The 19,697-nt window shown below is 45.0% G+C and overlaps 1 protein-coding gene across 10 annotated transcripts in view; it reads right to left on the bottom strand.

Annotated features, from left to right (window-relative positions):
- Positions 1-19,697, bottom strand: part of ADAMTS17 (ADAM metallopeptidase with thrombospondin type 1 motif 17) — a 420,881-nt gene that overhangs the window by 195,876 nt on the left and 205,308 nt on the right. For all 10 annotated transcript variants that reach the window (XM_058542337.1, XM_058542333.1, XM_058542327.1 and 7 more), the window contains one exon: positions 2,773-2,878. In XM_058542337.1, coding sequence (XP_058398320.1) covers positions 2,773-2,878 — 106 coding nt within the window. The remainder of the gene's footprint in view (positions 1-2,772; positions 2,879-19,697) is intronic.

Genomic DNA, 19,697 nt, shown 5'->3' with positions numbered 1-19,697 from the left:
AAAAAAAAAGAGGAGGATTGGCGGATGTTAGCTCAGGGCTGATCTCCTCAGAAAAAAAAAATAAAAAAAAAATAAAAAAATAAAACCACGCAAAGAGACACTAGAAAGAGGGAGAAAAATACAATTCCAGGACTCAGATGAGTTAACTGGTGAAAACGAGCTTTAAATTTAGCTTTGTGTTTTCTGACACCCAAAGCAGAAAGAAAATCATGTTAACCTATGCAACTCTCATTGTCTGTTAAATGGGATGTGTAGCTTACACGGAAAGTGAATTTTTCTCCTGACGTTTGGATCTAAGAGTAACTGCTTGCACTGACCCTTATACGAGGTATAAGAAGGGCTGCATCTATCCATGTGCCCATGTGCAAAGGCACACATACACTCATCCTTCAGAAGAGGTTTCACTTTATCAGTATTACATGGTTGGGGATCAGAGGCTGAGCCCCCTGGGGACTTTCTAGGGGTACATAGGAGGGTACTCTTTTTCACATTCTAAAACTTTCACCAAGAACTTTTCTTGGAGAGCATGGACCAGTGGCCAGGTCCACTGAGAATACCACCCCATCCTATCTTAGTTCACACGTACTTTAAGGAACATGGAGTTAAACTGTTCCACTCTATCCCAAAACATGGAACAGCTTCCAGGTTTCGTATCTGTGAAGCACCCTGGCCAGTGGCCTCACTGAGAGTGCAGGTTGGTCTTGGCCTTTTCAAGCTTCCACACAGCCTTACTCGCTGCCCTGAGCCTGGAGAGAATGTGGCTTCACCCCTGGAGAATCTGCCTCCCAAACCCGCGAATAATCAGAGACAAAAGGCTTCCCTGGGAAAACTGTAATTACTCAGGTAGGCGTAGGGTCAAATGCTAGCAGGATTTATTGGCTTTGATTAACATAAGGTGTTTGTTTTTGCGGGTAATTAGAGTTGAATAGCAAGCTATAAAGATCCCTCCAAGTACAAAGAGCCCTCCAAGAAGTTCTAAACAGACTGTAGCTAAAGGCTACTGAAGTATGACTGAACCTAACCAATCATCTCTGCAGATCTCCTGTCCTAAGACATCAGTGTTGGATCCACCACAACTGCACAGGTCATCAGGGAGAAAATGGCCCTTGTGTTCTTAAGGTCCAAGGAGAAAAAGCCTCTACGCAGCACGTGTGTGCTCACACGTTGGTGCAAACAGCACTCTGGCATGTGCCCTGGCACTGAATGTTGCCATGGGATATTGCAGTTCATAGAAATATCTCTATTCAAAGGTCCACAACAACCTGCACGTTGGGAAATGCTTTGACAACTCTGCGTTCTCAACACCATTGGATGGTTGATTCTGAGGTACTATGACGGGGCTGGGTGGGTCATTTAATAGTGAGAAGATGTTTGCCAAAGCCACATTGATATATGATTGACATTTTCTTTCAGCCACCACTCTTGGGTACAGGTTTTGTTGTTTTTCTTTTTTTTAACAAATCAGAGATATGAATACAAATTGCATTATAATTAATTTTCAAAATTATTTTCTAGTAGTGAAGGCAAAATAGTTATGGGCAAAGTGTTGTCATCAATATTTTAAAAATACTATCGAGACTAAACAACTGTACTTAGAGACAACTGCTCCTCTTACTTCTCGGCCTGTAACATGTCATTCCCTCCTTAATCCCAGGAAATACATAGAATATTATTTTCACTCACTGTACACACATCATGATATCCAACAGGTACAGAAGAGTCAACTACCAAACCCTCCTACAGGAGTGAAAAACATTAAAACGGGACCAGATAAACAAAACAAGACAAAAAAGTAAAGTCACAGATATGGCTAATACTAGAGGAAAACAATTGCTTTTGTACTCCGTATACATTACACATCCTTTACTCTTACAGAAACTTGAGTTCACATTTAGGGTTCCAGGAATCTTACTAGGTAGGTCATCAGAAAACCTTCAAAACATATTTTTTTCCCAATCACTAGATTTCCATTAATTTTGTTCTATTCAATCCAACATAAATTTTCCCATTGTTTTGCTTGCTCTGGACTTCTCTATTTATTTATTTTTTAAGTTCTCTTCTCCTTCAGAGAAACATAAAACAGACACCTACTGGAGGAGAAAGAGTAAACTCTCAGGCCACAGTTTTAGAGTCAGCTGGCTTTCTGCCATCTGAGACTTCCTTCAGGTGATCTCAACTTTGGGCCAGCCACTCAAACCCTCTGACCTTCTGTTTCCTCATCTGAAAAACCAGGAGGTTGCCTCAGATTCTGTCTATTACATCTTTGGGCTCTAAGGTTCTGTGGTTATTTCCTCCTCAAGGGAAGAACTTCCATGTGCAAAGGCAGTAGCTGTTAATTCTTTAAAACTAAGACACGGACATTCTACCTTCAAAAATTTGGACTTTGTTTGAAACTGGCTGAAAAGAAAATAGGAAGTTAATGGTATGAAGATGAATCCCATTATTTGAACCATATATTTAGAGAGAATCAAAGATCATGCTGATCCAGGAAAGGAAATGCAATTAAAGACGACACTCCGAGAAAAACCTCTTCCTTTACAGCGTGTGATTTAAGAAGAGACATGAACATCAAATTAACATTTCAACTCAGAGCCAGTCTATTCAGTGATCTCTCGGGTTCCCTGAAAGGCTGGGGCCCTGGTTGCTGGCCTAGGTCCGTATTGTGGAAGAAGCAAAGGCACAGAGCAGCACTGTTTTAGAACTTAGAGAATTCAAGTGCAGAATGATCCAGAAAGCAATTTAAAGAGGCAGAATACAGAGTCTGATACTTACTTGTGGCCCAGCTCATGAGCGATGGTAAAGGCCAAATTGAGACCATTGTCTTCGGCAAGCACACATTTCCTCTTAGCACTGCACACACCTCCTAAGTAAGCAATTCCTGCAGCAGAGACACAAAACACATCCTCTTCAGAACATGGGAGGCCCTGACCTCTCTGGGAAGGTCCACATGGTCAACATCAGGCACGATCAAGAGACGGGCAACTGGGATGATGATGACCACGGGCTGGACCTGTCATTCCAGAGCTCATATGGCAGACTGGCTTGCCTATGACGCTTTTGTATTGCCTAATAATAATAATAACCACCACAAACATCTGTCTAGCATTTATGCTAGACATAATGCTTTAATATGCATTAAGCAACATGCTGAGCAGTTTATACATATTATCTAATTTAGTGCTCATTACCCAGGATGGTAGTAACAGGGAAACTGAGGTTCAGAGAGGAAAGTAACTTTCCCGAGGTCACCTGGATTGGCACCCGGTGCCGGGATACTGTCCAACTTTTCAGCATTCAGGGCTGGGACCAGGTGAGGCCAGCAAGGCAAGGCACCCAATGTGCAGTTGAAGGAGGGTCTCCCTCTTAGCACCTGACCCTGCACTTGCACGCCTCTGAAAGGGTGGGGGTGCCTCCTTAAATTCTGTACCCTGGGTACCTCTTTCCCCTCACCCCAGTCCCAGCAGTGTTAGGGTCAATTCTCTTAAGGTGTGAGCCCGGCTCAGGGCTGGGGTTCACGGCGAGTAAGCCAGGGAAGGCCATGCAGACTGCTCAGAAGAATGTTTCAGGAGCCCTGAAGAGAGCACAAGACTGAGACTCGGAGGGAGTGAGAGAACGCGGGAAGAGTGAGGGCCTGGAAGTCATCAGTGAGGACGAGCCCCACAGACCAACTCACTCACCTCCGCACACACTTGATTGGGCCTAAGGACCTTCTCTGAGACAGGAAAACGGAACCAGCGCAACAGGAGGAACGCAGATGCAGGGGAATGGTGTGCGCAAGGGGCTGAGGAAAGAGGAGGGAAGGCTGCCAGCCTCTGGAGATCGCATGGGAGTTTTCCAGGGCAGAAAGGCTATTCTGGTGGAGGGATGTGTATAAACAACACAGGGGCTTGGATGACCAAGCATGTCTGAGGAACGCTGGGCAGTCAGCCCCGCACTGGCCACGTCTCCGGGCTGACACTGCCCACGGCAGCTCTCTATGCTTCCTTTTAGCTTCTGCTCTCTCTGCATCCAGGACAGACATGCCTCATGACCCAGGTACCCCCAGGGCTTATCTCAACGAAAGTGGGAGTCCAAGGACCCCCTCAGGGCTTGAGATAGTACTCAAGTGAGGACTGGAAACAGCTGCACTCCCATTGCTGGTCGCTTCTGACTCAATACACCCTGTGAAATGAATGAGTGGGTGGTGGCATGGGGTGACTGGTTAGGTCACAAGCCAGAGAAGGCTCAGTGTTTCCCTTAATGTGAAGTCACAAGGGGTGTGGGGCAGGCAGTGGCTCTGCTAGCCCCATGGCCAGGTATGCACCGCCCAGCAGTGCCTGGTGACGTGGCGAATGTAGGCTCTCTCAGCTGGACTCTGCCCACCAGCCCTGTGCCCTGGGAGGCACCTGTTCCACTGCCAAGCTGCACGCAGCCCTGTTTGGAGGGCTCCTTTCACTGACATGCACAAGGTGTCTCAGGAGCTGACACTGGCCCCGCAAGCACAGGAGTTGCAGAGGGAAGGAGACGGCAGGAGGAGGAGAATAGGATGGGGAATTAATTAATTAAAAACGAACCTCTGTCCCTGCTCCCAAAAAGCTAAACCAACATCCTCTTTGTTGACATCAAATTCAAACTGGGGCAGACCTCAGCCACATACAGGACACTCCCTCCTTCCTGAACCTCTCCTCAAGGTGCAGAGGAAGCTCAGAGGGCCCCAGCTCTGCGGGGAGATGCAGCTCCGGAGCTCGGCTCACATTCGGCACACTGAACCGGGCACCACACCACAGGTCTATTTTTATTTGGAAACACGCAATGTGCTTTGCCAAGGTTGAAGAATTAAAAAAGAAAGAATGAAAGAAAAAAAAATGAAATCTTATTTGGCCTCGAGATGCTTTTCTTGCACGTGGACATCATCACCCAGCCAGGCAGACTATTGGAAGGAGAAAAACAACAACCAGAAAGGACGAGATCGGCTTCTCGGTGCCTTCAAGGTCATTATTCTGGTTTAGTTTAAAAATGCTTTGTGGGTTGCTGCAAGAAGTCCAGCAGCGAGTAGGTGGAATGCCTCTACACAGCGCTGATGGTACACATGCAGCACACACACACTCACTCAAATGCACACCCAGCAGTGCCCTCCCAGCCCAGGCGGCAGCCTCCTAGGTCACCGAATCAATTCTAAAACAATCAGCTGTGCACACCCCAGGGATGCCGTCTGGAGACGGGGGAAGGGAGACATCTCAGGCCAGCTGTGCCGAGCCTGCTGTCCCAAGAGCGCCTGCTGAACCAGCAGACTTTAAATGCCACATAAACACGTCCCTGGCCTCAACCACACTCAGCCCCCAGAGTGGGCAGTCCTGAGTTTCCAGTTTAATTAGATAACACGCAAGGCTAGGGAAACAGTGAACCAAAGAGCGTTCCAATAATCGCATTTTAATTTTTCCAAGGCACACATGATTTTTTAACTAGAAAACAAACGGTCAGTTTATTTACAAGTGATGCTCTCACACAAAGGTGGATTAAGGTCTAGTGCTTTTAACGATTTATTCCAATCGTGAACAGCCTGGTCATAAAAGCGAGCAAGGCAAAATGCGTAAAAGAAAATAGCCTCTGATAATGGAGCACAGGAGCCGCATGTGTTTATGAGCAACCGTGTGCAAATGCTTAGAACTCACACAACAAAGTGTGGAGAAAATCCCAGGTTGCTGTAAAAGAGCTGCAGGGAATAAATGGTAATGAAGCCAAGAGCTTCGGCAGGAAACAAAGCCTACCCCTATTGGATGTTTCCTGGACAGAATCAGCAGTCTAGAGAAGAGGGTGTGTGGAGACCTGAGATGTCCCCATCACCTCAGGCTGCAAAGGCACCAACTTGGAAAACCCACCAGCCCGCACATCGGCGCTTATCAAAAAATGAGGAGGGGCCGGCCCGGTGGCGCAAGCGGTTAAGTGCGCGCGCTCCGCTGCGGCGGCCCGGGGTTCGCTGGTTCGGATCCCGGGCGCGCACCGACGCACTGCTTGGTAAGCCATGCTGTGGCGGCGTCCCATATAAAGTGGAGGAAGATGGGCACAGATGTTAGCCCAGGGCCGTCTTCCTCAGCAAAAAAAAAAAAGAGGAGGATTGGCGGATGTTAGCTCAGGATTGATCTCCTCACAAAAAAAAAAAAAAAAAAAGTGAAGCCCGTAAACACAAGTTCTGCTAACGTCAGTGCCGAAGCGGTGAAATCAGAGGGACCTTCCTACGTAACTGGAATTCCCTACAAAGAGAGCAGGGACTTCTTAGACCCTAGAGTGGTGCTTTCAATGGTTTCAGCTTTCCTCGATTCAAAATACTCCACAAAAGAAATCAAAGAACTTACTTTTGAAATTTTACAAACATTAATTCCACATGTTTGCAGAGCTCCTTGGAACAAAAGGGAAGCAGACAGGCAAGTCGCATTTATTAGGGTCCTCTCCCTGGGCAAACACTGTTCTGCATGCATGACCCCCTCCCTTATTTGGCAGGTATTACTGGCCCCATTTTACAGACAGGGAAATGGAGGGTTAGTAACCAGTTATGTGGCTGGTCAGCGCCCAGACTCAGATACAAATGCAAGGCTCTCTTTCTCCAACACCCTTGCTCCTCCAGGCAAACCCTGGGCCTTCCTCACCAAAGCTTTGGTAATCAAAAACAGTGAATAATCTTTGAGGATTTAAAAGATTTTCAAAAATCTTAAAGTGCACTTATGCAGAGATGTGGGTGGGACAGAGTAAAGGTTTCACTTGTTTAAGTCCAATGTTTTTAATCTTATAGATGAAAAGATTCTAGAGCCACATGCAACAGCATTAACAGTAGTTACCCGTACGACATGAAGTCATCACAGATCTTTTTAATTTTCTTCTTATTTTGGCTTAAACCTAATACAATGAATATGTATTTGCTATGAAAATTAAAGTTATTGGTTATATTTCATTTATCCAAGGTGACATATAGCAGAGGCAGAGATGAGAGACCAAAAAAAAAAAAAAAAGCCCTCCGGATTTTGATTCTGAATGTACCAGCCCTGCAGGCAGCAGATATGAGGAAAGTCAACACATAATTGACTTGTTCCATCTCTGCCACACCCCTGGCACAGCTTAGGGAAGCAAAGCACGATTTTAAAAATCTGAAATGCTGAGGGTAGAACTGAAGGGCTGTAAAGAGCTTTTCTGACGCCTGGGGAAGTATATCTAATTCATCCAGAAAAGCAGACCACGTTGACCAGAGCCTCCTGACCCATCTTTCCAGCCATATCAACTCAGTGTGGACACTTGAACTCTTCTCCTTTCTTTTCTTTTTCTTGGTAAGAACACAGTTTTGGAGAGGAAATGGGTAAGGAGGTTTAATTATTTTCTTTTCAGTAGAAAACTGCACGGTGTAAGCACGTAATTCTTAAACTCAGAGTTGACCATAAGATCCTTTCTAGATTTAAGGAGTAAACAACACACAACTGTATAAACTCTGGTTTATCCAGCAAATTGTCACATGTAAACAGTTTGCAGCTGTTGGCCCTGCTGCCCATTACTCAGACCTTCTCTAACTCTGCCTCAGAGAGAAACGGTCAAGTTTTCTCCCACCAACTGCTCAATGTACCAACACCATCGTGGTTATCACTGGGACACTGCCAATCAGGAGAAGGCAATTTTCGGCTACTCACTCGGCAGTCATGTGGTTGAGACTGAGGTGCACGTTAAGGCCCATCGACAAGTCCCTGTGCTCTTGTAAACTTCACTAAGTGGTTGGAGGTATGATTTGAATTTGTAAACAGCATTTAAGAGCAAATGTCTTAGAGTCTAGGATGGGACAAATGAAAAATAAGTACAATTTCCATTATTTGTGATTGTTAGATTCTAAAAAGTTGCTGTGAACACTGAATTCTCAAATATAGAACCTTTGCTCCTAGGAGAAATACAGGGTTTGGTTCCTGAGAGCCTCTGGCCACATTTTTGTCAACTGATACATAAACTTGTTTTATGTGTGTTTCTGTTTAAAGACACCTTATTTAATACCTATTGTTGACTTATTAACATTGAACTCACAGCCTACAGCACTATAACTGTCTGAAGGAAGCTTACCTAGTATTTTCTCTGTAAGGCACACTGCAGCCTTCTTGTGCTTCAGAACAGTAGACAGTACTTCAGCACTATCCTTGGAGGCCATTCAAAACAGCAAAATCACCAACAAAAAGCATAAAAATGAGAAAAACGTGGCACCAGATAGACCTTGAAAAGGACACTTGTTGACAGCATGAGAGCAGAAACAAGAAGACAGAGCGTCGCCTTGTTTGACCCGACCAGGGAATGTGCCTGTTGGGTGACTCAAATATTTTGCTGCTCTGCACGTGTCTGCAAATGACCATAAAAGCTCTGCAAGCATTGATTTTGGAGTTACAAATAAGTCTTAGTGAGCAGGCGAATTTACAAATGAAGAATCCGTGAATGAGGAAAATCAACTGTATTCTAAGAAAATCATGTCCTATTATCAGGCACAATGAAATTCTTATGCATTGCAATAAGGAAATTCAGTTTTCATTTAAGTGCTGCTTATATTTCCTAACTCTGCACTATCTAAATTATTTAACTAACTCAGTCCATTCTCCTCTGCAATTGTGCTTCTGCATTCTCTTGGAGGTCAGCAGCCCACGGGGCGACTGTAAGTCACTGAGCCCCTAAAAGGTTCTGCACAGAGTGGACAGAGCACCATATATGGCGAAGCACAGGCATAGCTTCTAACAAACTGGGAAAGAACATCAATGGCAAGGCTCTGGAAGGCTGGCAGGAGAGGGAGCCTGAGTGGCGTGGCCCCACTGCCTGGAACTGAGGAGCACTGCCTTCCAGATTTGGCCCTGTCTGTGGCTTTCCACCCCAGCTCAGTGCCCTATCTCCCAGGAGCACAGCTGGATAACTCCTCCCAGACCTAGCCTTATCTGAGCAATCCCACCACCAGTAGGTATCCCCGTCTCCCTGTTCCTCTTCTTCTGGGTCCCTTGGGGTCAGTCACAGCGGAAGGAAGATGAGACAGCCAAGGTCTTTATTCCTACACCATGGACAGAGGGTGGGGGCGATGGCTCAAAGACGAGAATCGGTTCCTTGCTTAAACATGAGCATTGCAGAAGCTGCCACTGCAATTCAAAAACAACTGTGCCTAACACCTATTTACCTGGAAGAACACTGATGAACTGAAAAACTCAGAGACTTACTCAAGGTTAAATGAAGTAGTAAATGGACACAGTGAAGGTAACAGCTCCCAAGTTTGATCATTGAAGAACTCACATTCCCGATTTTGAAGCTTAGAGTAATCAAAACGGTGTGGTTCTTGCATAAGGATAGACATTTAGATCAACGGAACAGACCTGAGAGTCCAGAAATAAATTTTCACAGTCAACTGATTTTCAACAAGGGTGCCAAGACCACCCAAAAGGAGGAAAGAGCCTTTTCAACAAATGGGGCTGGGACAACTGGATATCCACATGCAAAAGAATGATGTCAGATCCCCTTCTCTATATCATTACACAAAAATTAACTCCAAATGGATAGCAGACCTAAATGTAAAACTGTAAAACTCTTAGAAGAAAACATAGATCTCACTGACCGACACAGACTCACCCTCTGCCAAACAAGAGTATGGCTGGGTGTGGGCTAGGAGTGAGGGGGGGGAAATGGGGAGTCACTAAGCCAAGCAATGAATGCGCTGACACCTTCCCCAAGGAAGCTTCCCACCTGTCCCCCGTGCATTATGGTTTTCTGGTAATTGGGAGCCACCCCAGGAGCCTCTGTGTTGCAGGCTAACTCACTTAGCCAGTTCAAATGTCATGTGAGCTGTGACTTTGTGTAGGAGGTTCTTGACTGTGGTCAGAGTCAGGAAAGACCATGTGCGCTGGGCCACGCTCACTGCTTAGAACAAACATACCCTCATTCTGGGTTTCCCAGGCATCTCCAGAATCTGGAGCCTTAGGAAGAGATGCCACCCCTGGTAAGGGAATCACACAGCAAGTTCCCACAGAGGACTCGAGGGTCCCTGGGCTGGAGCCGTGGCTCCTACAAGACAACATTTTGATGAGTTAAGTGAGTGAAGTGTAAACAGAGGAGTCAATTCCCACTGGGATTTACGTGTTGGAAGCAAAAAAGTTTATCCCAATAGTTTGTTGCACTCTGTGGAAACCAAAACATGCTGAGAGACAGGGAAGGAAGAGAAATAAATAACTGTTGATATTCAACAGACCTCAACCAACCTGAGCCAAGTGCATGGAGACGGCGCGCAGATTCCCCACTCCCTGGGCAGGATGGCACTCGTGCCAGCAGCCTTTCACGTGGGAGGGTATCTTCCTGGGGCAGACTTAACATCTCCAACGACCAAGGTCCTCTCCTTGGAGGACCCCACAAAGGCTCAGGGGCTTCTGGAATAGGCCCTGACCCCCACCAAAAAGGGCCCCCAGCAGGCTCACCTCAGGACACCAGAGGAGGAAGATCTATTCAGAGATCCTTGAAAACCTCTTATTTTGACAAATACTTCGAGTGTTTCCTGACTGCCTGTACGTTACAGCAATGTGCTAGGTGCTGGATCCTAAATTGAACAAGAACATGGCAGGCCTAGGAAAAGCCTCAAGAACACCATCCCAGCAAAAAGACAGGGAGGCAGGTGGAACAGTGAGCAGTATTGTTCTAAACCAAGCTCAGGACCCGAAAGGTGGGTGCTGGGGTCTCTAAAAGACAACTGTCCCAGTGACCCAAGTCCAGATCTAGCCTCTCAGGAGAGCAGACAATGGAGACTGGAGATGGAGGTTGCACCGAGTCCCCCACTGCCCCCACACACGCTCAGTTCCCCCCTCGGGGTCACCTGTCATAGCAGAGGGCCCCTCACAGAACCATATCATCATTCTCACTTCCATTCACTTGGCAAACATTTCTGGGCACCCTGGCCCACGGTTAGCTCCTCATGTGAAGGCATTTGTGGGCAGCACCCGTGAGTACAGCAGGTGATGCGAGCCTTTAAGTTCCATTTCAAAAGACCTCTGAACCCTTGCACGTGCTCCGTGAGCATCAGAGAGAGGCACAGACCCATCTTCTAGCATTTGCCATTCCGGAAGCATGACCACCTAACAAGCCTGCTCAATGTCTGCATCTCTGCAGCACTGCAACCTCTTCTGTGTGTGTGTGTGCATGCCTGTGCACACGTGAGTGTGCATGTGTGGATGTGGTCCTGGGCAGACAACACAGATGATCTTCTTGTAAGCTGGTGGCACGAGGTTGATGCCCGCACACCTACAGCAATGGACCAAGTGAATTTTGAAAGCTTTAATACATTCACATTTTCTCATCAACTGCATTGCGTAGCATTTATTTTTGTCAATAACTGCTAGTCCTACTTCAACAACTTTAGGATCTCTACCTTCTTCTCTCACCATAAATGTTTTCCCTGCACTACAAAGTTAGAATGCCCTCCTTCTCCCCAGGGAAAATTGGGGTTTTAGGTGTAGGGGAGGCTGGGAGGAGGTATGATGTGTTTTCCCTAAAAATATCTCCTCTGTATGGGGAATGAGACTACTAAGGCTTCCACAGGGCCAGATATCCGCAGAGGATCTGAGAGTGGATTTACATGCTTCCTGCACAGATCAGCGCTACCTGAAAAGAGAAGCAGGTTCCTGACCAGCCTTCTCACAGCCAGAGTGTGTGCCTTGAGTCAAAATCTCTCTCAACAGCTCTGTTTGAATTAAACTTATTGGAGCAGCCTCAGGCAGGGCCATGAGAGAAGACTACTAAATCATGATAGCCAGAGCCAGGAAGAATGGACTGCACTGTGTCCCGCCCCTAGCAAATCATTATGTTGAAGCCCTAACCCCAGTGTGACTGTATCTGGAGACAAGGCCTTTTAAAGAGGTAATGAAGGTTAAATGAGGTCATGAGGGTAGAGCTCAAATCCAATCTGACTGGTGTTCTTATAAGAAGAGGAAGAAACACCAAAGATCTCTCTCTCCCTATGCATGTACAGAGAACACATGTGAGGACACAAGGAGAAGGCAGCCATCTACAAGTCAGGAAGAGAGGCCTCACCAGAAACCAACTCTGATAGCACCAGTCTTCCAGTCTCCGGAACCTGAGAAAATAAATGTTTGTGGTTTAAGCTACCCAGTCTAGGGTATGTTGTTATGGCAGCCTGAGCTGACTAATACATCCAGAGTGTAACCTGGATACAAATGGAAGTGCCCTGTGTCCCCCTTGCTCACATGGGTAACTCAAAAGGACAGAGGCCACCAGAACTTGCTATCCTCATAAGCTACGTGACTCCATAGTCACCCAACATGCCGTGGGACCAGGCTTGCTGTTCAGACCATAGTTTAATAACAAGGATCTGATCTGGAAAGTTGTATGAGCATGTGGTTGAAATAGCTACCAAAACGCTTGGTAGAGAAGTCTCCGAGTGGAACGCCAGGAGTCAAAGAAGTGCTGAGGGCTCTGTCCTTAAAACCATGAAACACCTCACCCAGCTGCACTTGCAGGCACAGAAGTGACATACTCAGTCATCTGGCAACGAGGTGCCCTGTGAGTTAGAGCTGGGGATCTCTGTAGGGGGAGACTAAGGCATCCAGGAGAGAAGTGGGAAGATCACATTGTGCCAAATGTAGACCCACATCATTCACAGTATCAGCATCTCTACCTACAGTGAATTCCTCGGAAATTCCCAGTCCCTACGAAACCTTCTAAAAAGGCTCATAAACACAGCTTTTGAGGAAGGGCCAGTTTCAAAATACTCTTGTAAAAGTAATGTATTGCTAGGTCTGAAGAATTAGAGGCTAAAATCTTCTCTTCAGATTCCCAGAGAATTCCAAAGAATGTCAGGCAAACGCGGCAGGGCCCTAGTGACAGATGGCTCAAGGAGCAGAGCGCTTAGGAACCAACCTTCTGGGTCTGTGTGGGAACCTCACCAGGTGCACAGTAGGCCCACGACAATTTCTGTCAAACAAGTGAAAAGGAGCATTGCTGCTGGTTTTGCTTAGTGAATCTCAATAAAAGCACAACCAGCAGCAACGGGCATTCCAGGTGCACAGAGCCAAATTTAGCAAGCCGGGAAACAGAAATGCTGTTCTTTTCATGTTGACTCATTTGAAAATTGCAAGGGCACAAAGCCGGGAGATATAAGGGAGTTGTCACTGCAAATGTCCAGGAAGTAATTACTTGTGGGAGGAAAGGGGCTGTGACTGGGATGGGGCCAGGGAGGGGCATCTGCACGGCTGATGAACTCTAGTGCTTGACCTGGGTGATCATCACCAAGATGTTTGCCTTATAATAATTCACTAAGTGATTAAAAATCTCAGGTTGTGGTTACCCTGGAAGGAACGGACACTAAAGGGGCATGAGAGAGTCTTCCCAGAGGTTGGTACTGTCTTATTTCTTGATCTGGGTTCTGGTTACACAGGATGCTCAGTTTGTGAATATTCATTGAGCCGTACACTTAGATATACTTGTCTATATGTATATTATACTTCAATTAAAATTTAAAAAATAGGGGCTGGCCCAGTGGCGCAGCAGTTAAGTGCATGTGCTCTGCTTCAGTGGCCTAGGGTTCCCAGGTTCGGATCCCAGGCGTGCACTGACACACCGCTTGTCAAGCCATGCTGTGACGGCGTCCCATATAAAGTAGAGGAAGATGGGCACGGATGTTAGCTCAGGGCCACTCTTCCTCAGGAAAAGAAGAGGAGGATTGGCATCGGATGTTAGGTCAGGGCTGATCTTCCTCACACACACAAAAAAATTTAAAAATAAAAACGAGATACACACGTAAAAGTGAAATAGGAGAGCATGGACCTGCTTTAATAATCTGGGAATAGTGAAGATTATTGGCCAATTTAGATGATAACAGTTTGTCATATCTGAGGATCTAACACATAACATGGTAACTATAGTTGATAACACTGTATTGTATAATTGAAATTTACTGAGAAAGTAGAACTTTAATGTTATCACCAAAAAAAAAAAAAAAGAAGTAAATATGTGAGCTGATGGACGGGTTAATTAACTTGATGAAATCATAGTGGTATTAATTAGTTAACTAGTCAAAGTGGTATTAATTGGTCATAGTGGTATTAATTAGTCAAGGTCTGCTTTTATCTGTATCACCAGACTTTACCTGTATTATCTGTATTTTTTGGACCATATGAACTGCTTCTATAATTCACCTTTACTGTCTTCTAAGGACCCTTGCAATGGAATGTTCTTGAAACTTGCCTGAGACAACCTTGACAAACAGCTTCACTCCTTCTCATACTAATAGCTGTATTTCTACAGGAAGAATACAATACAAGACCATGTGTAGAAATATTTGTCAAGTTAGCAAAGAAAAAGAAAAGCTTTCTCAGAATAATTAAGAAACCATATTTCTTGCTAAATGCTTAGCCCAAAGTCGTTCTCTTGGGGGTGAAATGTGGACTCTAAGTGAGACCCCAGGATGAGGTTCCACAGCAGCACCAAGGGCACCTCCAATCCGTGCTTTGTTCTGGGCCCCTCTAAGAGGGTAGGCCTGGCCCTTGGGCTGTGCGTGGGGGTGGGGAGAGGTCAGGCCAGGTCCCAGGGCAAGGCTGGGTACCAGCCGCTGAGTGCAAGTCCACAAATTCCCCCACTGGCAGGACACTAAAGCCCCTTAACTAAAGAAGTAACCCTAACACGGGAAGCCAGCTGTCATTTAAATGTCGACTCAGCGTTCACGAGCTAAAGCTACCCACCACGACAAACCCTCCCTGCTGATGGCCTGGAGAGGCATGGGTGGGGCTCTGCCTCTGCTGACAGGACGCAAAAATGAAGACATTCCATTTTATTTAAGAACAAAACAAAAGCTAGCCTCTTAGAAAGGAATGTTGATGAGAGCAACACCATCAAGTCAGGTGGGCACCAAGCACATTGAGAGGAAACAGGCAGATCTGTGGCAGGACAGGCAGCAGACGAGGAAGATGCACAGCCTCTGAGAATTGTCATGGGGTGTAGCAGAAAGTGTATGGTACACCTTTGTGTTGAAGTCATTTCGCTGCTCTACGCTTACAGATACAGCTCATTACCAACAGGCTACTTAGCCCCTTCAAGCTGCTATAACAAAATACCACAGGCTGGTGGCTTATCAACAACAGAAATTTACTACTCACAGTTCTGGAGGCTGGAAGTCTGAGATTAGAGTGCCAGCATGGTTGGGTCAGGGCTCTCTTTGGGGTCTCAATCTTTTTGTTGTAACCTCACATGGCAGAAGGGTCTAGGGAGCTCTCTGAGGTTTCTTTTACAAGGGCACTAATCTCAATCATGAGGATTCCACCCTCACGATCCAATCACCTCTGAAAGGCCCCACCTCCTAAAACAACCACCTGGGGGATTAGGATTTCAATATACGAATTTTGAGGGGACACAAACATTCAGATCATAGCAGTTACCTTGGATTTTAAGACTACCCCAGAGTACAGAAATAGTGTTAATGTCAGTGTCCATCTTTAAAATGTCAAAGACAGGGAATAAACAAACATTCTTCATCTTTTAAGAAATTTCATACATTTCCATGTCACCTCGTTGCTGATGACGTCCCTATGCTATGTCCCCAGGACCAGGGTCTCATTTGAGCTATGCTGTGGCCTCCCACCAAGGCTGGCCAGCCTGGCTGTCCTAAACTTGCCCCAGACTCAGTCCGCACCAAACCGGACTCGCTACTCCAAACTGTGCCTTCTCAAGTTTTCCTCCCCTTGAAGTTTAAAAGCTCGCAGAGTTGGTCAACCCCTCCCTCTCTCCTTCTCCCGCCCCCATCTCAGCAATCATCAGGTACTGCCATTTTCTGCTGCTCAGAGACTCTGGGCTTAGTTCCTTTCTCTCTGTCCCCAGCCCAGAAACTGTCATCACCTTAAGCCTGAAATACTGTGATATCTCCTCAGGGGTCATCTCCCTTGTTTCTCCCCACTCCAACTAGTCCTTAAAAGTCCAGACTCAAGTGTCCCCTCCCCCACTGATTTCTCCCTGTTCCTACCAGGACACACTCCTTCCCTTCCTCTAGGTGCCCAGAGCCCGTCATGATACCTTTACTGCAGCATGAGCCCTGTCTTCATCGAAGTCCAGGCATCTGAACCAATCTTATGTCTGTAGAGATGCTAAGCATCTGTGAGTCAGCATCCACACCAAGTTAACCACCAAGGCACAGTGTAGGACATAAACATGTCCTCAATAAGTTCCACGAATAAACGAAGGCACACCAGCCCTGCCAGCTTAATCGTCACAAAACACCACCCTCTGCCACTTAAGAAGTTGACTGGAACAGGGAGGAATAAATGATGAAGAGGAGGATGCTGATGAACGCAAACATCTATCAAACACTTACCATTTGTGTACCAGACCCCGTGCTAAGGATTTCCATGTGTTATTTCATTTTATACTTAAAATCAGTTGGTGAGGTAAATACTATTATTATTCCCATAGTACTGATGAGGAAATTAAGACCCTAAGAAGTCAACAACTTGCCCAAGGTCAAACAGCAAGTGATGGGGCTGGGGTTCGATTTTACTTCTTTTGGAGCAGAGGCCTTGCCCTATACTTACACCAGAGGCCGCAAACTGGTGGCCACAGGAAGGATTTGGACTGCAGAAACGTTCTGTTTGGACCACTCAGTATGTAAATTAAAATTTTAATCAGTCACCAACAATAAAAAATTAGGACAGTTTACATAAAAATCCAGATTTCTTGACTCTTCTTAAAATATCAGATAACCATAAAATGATGTGTTAGTCAATAAATGGTGCTGGGCCAATAGGTGATCCACACAAAAACAAATGGATTAAATTCCCCACCTCAAACCATACACACAAAAATAAACTCTAAATAGATTAACTATACAAGCGTGAAAACAAAACTTTGAATCTGTCTGAAGAAAATGTAGGAGAATGTCATTATAATCTTAAAATAGTAAAAAAAAAAAAAAAAAAAAAAAAATTTTAAAACAAGACCTAAAAAGCAGAAATGATAACGGAAAAGACTAAGATATCTAGCTAAATGCACATTGAAAATGTCTATATGAGAAAAGCCATCGTAAATAAAGATAGGACACACACAAGGAAGTTATTTTTAATTCATATGACCAAAGATTTAAAAGATACTCCACGTCACTGGTACTCAGAGAAATGCAAAATAAAATCAATAGAAAATAGCAATTCACACTCAGCATTTTGATAAAACCTCATAAGACTACCAGGATAAAAGGCTCTTAGATGCTGTTAATGAGAGTATAAACTGGTATAAAGGCCATTTTAGGGAGCAATTTGGCTTGTCTAGAAAAGCTGAAAGACGTGCAGGCATTGAGAAGCGGTTATACCCTGCGAAGAGCCAGGCTGCACTTCCACACTGGTGTGCCCCACTCACCTGGCTCTGCTGACAGGAATGCTTTCAGCTCCTGACACATTCACACACACATGTGCATGAACATGTGCACATTGCATGCATACTCGTGTGCGTGCATATGCATGTCTACACATATACACATATGCACACATGCATGTGCACGCACACAAAACTACCACTCTACGAAGGGATGCTATTATGATCCTCATTTACACGTGAGCACACTGAGGCACCAAGAAGGTAAGCCACTTTCCAAGCTTCGTGCTGCAACCAAGAAGGAGAACCTTTTGGACCATGCAGACTGGCTGTAGATCCTTCCTCTAACCACCGCTGAAGTAAGGAGGTCTGCCTCAGGGAATGGAAGGCAGGCACAGGAGACAGACACACAGCCAGGTCTGTGCCTAAAGCGTTTCAGGGACTATACGAGAAGTTTGCCAACTACTGTTCGAAGTCCAGGGAGTTTTCTATTAAAACATAAACTAAAAAGACTCTAACACAGATGTCTTTAACCCTTGAAACTGTGCAAAATTTGGTATGTATTTCTTGCAAGAAGGTTTATAGCTTTCATCAAATTTCCAAAGGGGTCCATAACCTCAAACAAGTTAAAAATACTAAACACAGGAATCCCAGAATATAATCAAGGACATTCTCTAGGAAAAAATCCTCTCTGGATAGCCAAGTCAGACCAAAAGATCCTGGGAAAATTATCCTTGAGCCCTCAGGGATTACCCAAGCATTCCTCAGAAGGTGATAACCAACAACATTTTGTAGAATGTGCTTTGCTTTGCCAGATCTCAACTAACTGACTCATGGAATAAATGAGTAAGGGTCCAACTGCCATTATTCACTGACAATGTTACCTTTTAAAGAGCAGCTAAGGTAATGCAAAGGGTGAAAGGTGGATTTTGTCAATTAGGTGCATGTACTTGATTGAGAAAGCATTTTGAATTAAGTATTGAATCAACTATTAAATTGGATACTTGTGGTAAAGAATGTAAAAACGAAAGAAAAAATAGCTGAGGGATACGCATATACACATATTCATACATATATATGATTTACAAATTTTTATCCTGAATGTTAAAATATACATATGAACTTTAAAAAGAAACCACTCTCTATTTTGACAAGGTCCCCACCTCTTCCCCTGGGGCTGCATTTAACTGTAGGACCTTTATTGTATCTTGGAGTTTTTAATTGAGATCTGAAAATTGAATGTACCTGGGAGTGGACTTCACATAGCAGAGTACACTCTGATGTTTGTAACAAATCGTTTTCTGCAAATAAGAATTTGTAAAAACTGGATTTGTTTTGCGTTAATAAGTGTCAAAACACAATATAAAAGCCATTTGTTGATTTTTTTCTCCATTTGAAGGTTATTGACAAATTGCCATTATTGTTCAGAAAACTGATGTCAACATCCTTTCTGTCAGCTTCAAGTCTAAGGTCAAAGCAGCATCTCCTGCTTCATTCCCATCCACAGCACACACCCCTGAGGACACCCTACACCAGGGCCTACCAGCAAGAGAACAGAGAAGAGCTTTGTTTTTCCATAAATCATTCTCAATCTTGGTCTAACATGAAACACCGAACAAAACTTAGAGATAAGGTAAGGAGAATCCCTCTAAAGAGGAATCCACCCTTCAAGATTATCTTCTGAGAGAGTATGGAATTGCACACACATTTTTTCAGCCATTTTTTAACCACACTGCTGGCCTGGCCACTGTCCATTCTTCCTGGTACTGGAAACCACAGAATGTTCTAGGTTCATCTGTCCAGCCCACCAACCACACAGCATGCTGAAATTGTTTCTTAATGATACCAGTATTAGCTCCCTTAACTAGCCACCCCAAGTCCAAATATGCTGCAGACTTCCTCAGAGATGGGCCTAGATTATCACTACTGGAACGAGGACATCATGGAGAGGTGGCGGTTTGCTGTGACATTGTCCCATGACAAGTTCATTACTGCCCTGCAAAGATAACTGTCTCTTAGGGGGACAGAACTACCCTATTCAATTCTATTGTCTCATTAATCTTTTGCACCTCAGTTTGGTATCATGAAATAAATACTAATTCCAACCTTCTCAATATAAGATCTTCTACTCAAAAACATAATAGCCCAAGAATGCGGACTGCTATTTCCTGACCCCTGCCCTGTGCTGGGCAGGCTCTGGCTACAGCCAAAGACAACCCCAACAATGGTGTTTGGAATGTAAAGGCAATAATAAATAGGATGGACTACTGGTAAATGCAGGAATTGAACCAGAAGGTGGTGTGTCTAATCTCCCAAAACAAAGCAAGGTGTTGATGCAGAGGATCAGCTGCTTACAAGATGAAGTGACGATTTTCCTG

Source organism: Diceros bicornis, chromosome 5 (genome assembly GCF_020826845.1).
Source record: "Diceros bicornis minor isolate mBicDic1 chromosome 5, mDicBic1.mat.cur, whole genome shotgun sequence".
Taxonomy (NCBI): domain Eukaryota; kingdom Metazoa; phylum Chordata; class Mammalia; order Perissodactyla; family Rhinocerotidae; genus Diceros; species Diceros bicornis.
Note: the sequence above shows the minus strand (reverse complement) of the source record. Positions and strands in the feature narration are given on the sequence as shown.